This window comes from Chinchilla lanigera, unplaced genomic scaffold (genome assembly GCF_000276665.1).
Source record: "Chinchilla lanigera isolate Chin_1 unplaced genomic scaffold, ChiLan1.0 scaffold00050, whole genome shotgun sequence".
In the NCBI taxonomy this organism is placed as follows: Eukaryota; Metazoa; Chordata; class Mammalia; order Rodentia; family Chinchillidae; genus Chinchilla; species Chinchilla lanigera.
In genome coordinates this window covers 13,979,675-13,984,172 of record NW_004955451.1, presented here as the reverse complement: position 1 = coordinate 13,984,172, position 4,498 = coordinate 13,979,675, and the positions used below count along the sequence as shown (strand labels likewise).

Genomic DNA, 4,498 nt, shown 5'->3' with positions numbered 1-4,498 from the left:
TTTGGTTTTTCTCCGGTACCGGGAACCGAACTCACGACCTTGCACATGCCAGGCAGGCGCTTTTGCCGCTGAGCTAAATCCCCAGCCCCTAGTTCAATCTTTAGAATTCACTTGAGAGGAGCTGGGCCTGGTGGCGCACACCTGTGATCCCAGTACTCAGGAGGCTGAGGCAGGAGGATCGCCACAAGTCTGAGGCCAGCCTGGGCTCCACAGTGAGTTCAGGGCCACACTGGACTACATAGCAAGACCCTGTCTCCAAAGGGGGGAAAAAAAAAATTCAGTTGGGTACACACAGTGATCCAGCGTTTTTTCTAAAAGCTGGATATAAATATGAATAAGTTCTTGCTCACCCTTTAGGAGCTCACACCCCAGAGCAGTTCTGTGGTTCAGAGCAGGGAGAACCTCCCTTATGTTTCTTACTAGAAAGTCACCTCAGAGGTCCTCAGAGGGACACAGCAGTGGCCACACAGGTCACAAGCCCACTGGCCTCATTACCCAGAGGCCTGGGTGAAGAGTTCCCCCCACTTTTTAAAAATGACCCATTTCCTATGGGTTCTGGCCAGTCCTGCAGGATTCTCAGCCTACCTGGGTGTCACCTGGGAACTGCAGGTCCCCTGACCACAGGGACTCAGATGGGAGGTCTTAGGTAAACTCTGGAGACCCCTGAATGTCCCGATGCAGGGCCTGTGCCACGTGGAGGGTGGTTATCCTGGCATTGCCAGGCCCCCAGATCCAGGGCCCATGGCTCTTCCTGGGCTTGGGTGTCTACTCTGTGTGGCTGAGGGTCCAGCACTGAGCTCTCAGACCAGGGAGTGAGGGATAGAAGGTCCTCTTCTGTGGCCGACTGTCACCCAGCTGCTAGCAGGAGAGGAAATCTTAGTGCCCGTCTCCCTTGGGGGCAGGGCCCAGGGAGAGGTCACAACCACCCGGTGACTTTGCCCCACGTCCCCATAGCGGAGGCCCCACCACTGGCCCGCCATGAAGTTCCGCAACCACCCCAACCACGCCACCTACACGGAGGTGGAGCCTGCGGGCCTCGAGAAGGAGGGCTTCGTGGAGGCCGAGCAGTGTTGAGGGCCACGAGCAACAACTGGGACGGCAAAGAAGACCGGAAGCGACTTTCCCCGGCTTCCTGCAAGCTTCACTGTGGCCAGGAAGAAGGGACAGGGACGGTGGCTTCAGATGCTGGGGCCGCAGCTCGGCCCTCACACCCCACTAAGGAGCGGGTGGGAAAGCAGCCCTGTGGTGGAGCTTTGAAAGAACAAGAGTCCGCTCCTGCCGACCTTTGGCCTCTGTGCGGGGCTCCTGCCCTGCACCCCAATGTGCGACCCGGCCTAGCTAAAGTCTAGGTTGGGGTCCCAGGGCCTGTGGGCTCCAGAGCTGGTCCTCTGCACAGCCCAACCAACCTTGTCCTCTTACCCCGGTGACGACGGGAGCCTGGCACCTCCAAGACAGAGCCTGGTCTTTGACGACAAACAGGGTCCAGGACTCCGTGAGCCCCGCCCCTGCCCCTGCTCGGAGACAGTGGGGACAGGGAGCAGGGACTCTGTACAAGGTCTTGACCTGGACAGCGGCTGCAGGCAGCGCTGCGGGGTGGGAGCTCGAGCTGCCACACTTAGCCCCTGTCCCCTGAGGACCCGGGCTGCCTCTGAAGCACACTGGGCTGAAAATCTAGAGCTCGGCCTCCTTCGGGTAAAAAGCCTCAGCCACAAATAAACATGAAGCCAGTCTTCGCTCGTCACGGGCTTGGTGGAGGTGGCGAGGGGTGGGACAGGCAGCATGTGACACGCACACAGCCAGAGCTCCAGAGTCTGCGGCGAGGATACTGATGACCCATGCACAGTGGGACACAGGCTGAGCCCTGCTCTCTTCCAAACCACAGGAGAGAGCTGCAGGGCGAGTGTGTGTGTGTGTGTGACAGAGAGAGAGAGAGAGGGAGGGAGAGAGAGAGAGAGAATTTGCAGGAGAGAAAAGGCCGTGCGTCACTGGCAGACTCTTTGCAAAGCTTTGTAAGACAGGGAGGTCTGCATCGGTTCTTGGGCAAGGGACCTGGCACTGTAATCCCAGCACTGAGGGAGGCTGAGGCAGAAGGATTGCAAATTAGCACCCCACCAGGGAAATTTATTGAGACATTTATTGAGATGTCAAAATTTTAAAAAGGGGAGGAGCTGGGAGTGTAGTTCAGTGGTAGACTACCCCTAGGTTCTGGCACCAGGACTAAAAAAAGTGTGCCCTAGCACCCGGATGTCCCAGCCATCTGTACTCATGCCTGGCCAGCATAGCATCTGCGGCCACTGTGGTCTACACAGCCAGGGCAGACGCTCCTGCTGTGGGCCAGGGCCATGGAGAGCGCCACTTGTCCCCTCCCAAACTCCACCATGTGTCTTCCCAGCCAGCCTGACCAGTCTTCAGGATTCCAGGAGAAAGGGGCAGGGACGCCAGGAGACCTCTGCCAACCACCGCAGGTGGAGAGAGTTTGGGAGCTGGGTGTGATGGCCCTCACCTGTCATCCCGCCATTCGGGATGCTGAGGCAGGAGGATCTCTGTGAGTCTAAGGCAAGCCTGGGCTACACAGCGAGACCCTGACTCAGAAAAACCAACAGAAGGAGAAAAAGGAAAGAAAATACAGTTGAAGATGTGTTGGCCTCAGTCTGAGCAAGCTCGGCTGACTGCTGGAACATCGTGACCGCCACAGGAGCGGAACGGTTTGGCAGCAGGCGGCTGGTTTATTTACAGCAAAAAGAACTAAAGCTGTGTCACCAAGAGGCCTCTGGACACGACCGGCCTGGGTTTCTCAAGCCGGAGCACTTGGACTCAGTGCCGAGCACCCCCCAGGGTGTGGGGTCCCAGGCTCCCTGGCACACAGACCTGGGAGCTGACCCCGGCCTCACAGCAGGTTTGCTGGGGAGGTCGAGGGTGCCTGCTTTGAAGGTGAGTGACCGGATGGAGATACGGGTGTCAGGGCCGACTCTGAGCCTGGCTAACTGGCCAAGAGGCAACACAGCACCTCATACGGTGCACCGCTCACCAGGCTTCCCGGCCTTCCCACCCCGAGCATCCCAGTTCCAGGGCAGGTGGTGGCTGGGAGCTTCTTCCCCACGTGGGGCCTCTAGGCATGGGGGCCGTGAGAGTCCCTCACTCAGTGGGAACGGGACCGGAAGTGGTCTATGCTGATCAGGGAGTACAGAGGCCTTAGGAAGGCTGGTTTGTCCCAGGACTCTTAAGAGAGGGAACCAAACCAGGTGTGGTGGCACATGCCTGTCATCCCAGCGCTCAGGAGGCTGAGGCAGAAGGATCGCTGTGAGTCTGAGACCAGTCCTGGCTACATAGTAAGACCCTGTCTCAAAAAGAAAAAGGGGGGACCAAGAGACGTGAGAATGAAGAGGAATTCAGAGGCTGAGACGGGGACACGGAATGAGGCTGTAATTACACTCTGGTCTCCTCCACTCACCCTTTCCCAGACTTGTGTCCCGGCCTCCTGCGATGTCTGATTCTAGAATACATGGCACGGGCCCAGACGCCCACCCCGAAGTCCAGGCGTGCCCTGGGCACAGCGGACGGACTGGTGCTCCACAGGAAGCCTCGTGGGTGGGCACCTTCCTCGGGCCATGATCGGGTGTCATCTCTGGGCCCCCTGTGGCTCTGGAAGCCACTTGTTCCAGTTTGGGGCTGGTGCCTGAGGTCAGAACCTCCTTTGGTCACTTCACCGGCTCCTCAACGGCCTGTGGAAAAAATTCTGTAGGTTTGTGTTTTTACCAGGGCTCCCGTGTGCGTGCGTAGTTCACTGCTAAGTGTTGGATAAGGCTCGAGCTATGCTCCGCCTTTAGCTTCATTACAAAGTTAAAAACAGTAGCAAAAGCTGCTGCCAACCAACTGTCCCAGAAGCAGAAATGCCACTTGTGGGGACCGTCCTCTGGCTGTGGACAGGGCTAAGCCTCCTTCCCGGGTCCCGGTGCAGACGCCAACGGCATGAAGCAGCACCCCGGGCATACCCTTCTCCCTGCCTTCGAGGGCCCGCCCTCAGAGAGCCAGTGTCACAGATAAAACGCAGCGCCCCCCATGCCAGCTTGGACTGAGCACATCTAGGACTGGGGACTGAAGGTACCCTCGCTGTATGTCCTAAATGCAATGTATTCATGCGCTTCACGTGTGCAAAATAAAATGCAGAGCTGGGTGTGGTGGCGCACACACATAATCCTAACACTCAGGAGGCTGAGGCAGGAAGCTCACCGTAAGTTGGGGGTCAGCCTGGGCTATGTAGTGAAAGTCTATCTCAAAAAAGCAATAATAATAATAATAATAATAATAATAATGTAAAATAAAATGCAAAGGATTTGGGGGGTGTGCACACCATGATCTATAACTGCTCTCCCAGACGCTGGGGCCCTCCTGCCCCGGGCACAGCAGCGTCTGCCGTTGGCTTGGGTTGAGCGTGCCGGTCCTGCAAGGCAGCCTTGTGTTTGTCTAATCCGCTATCTAGAGATGCAAAATAAATCAC

General features: G+C 57.4%; 1 protein-coding gene across 1 annotated transcript in view; it reads left to right on the top strand.

Annotated features, from left to right (window-relative positions):
- Plxdc1 (plexin domain containing 1) overlaps positions 1-1,730 on the top strand; it is a gene marked incomplete at its 5' end in the record, with an annotated part of 45,793 nt that extends 44,063 nt beyond the window's left edge. Inside the window, 1 exon segment of the mRNA XM_013519432.1 lies at positions 955-1,730. Within this exon segment, the coding sequence (XP_013374886.1) occupies positions 955-1,074 (120 nt within the window).
- Positions 1,731-4,498: the final 2,768 nt, after the last annotated feature.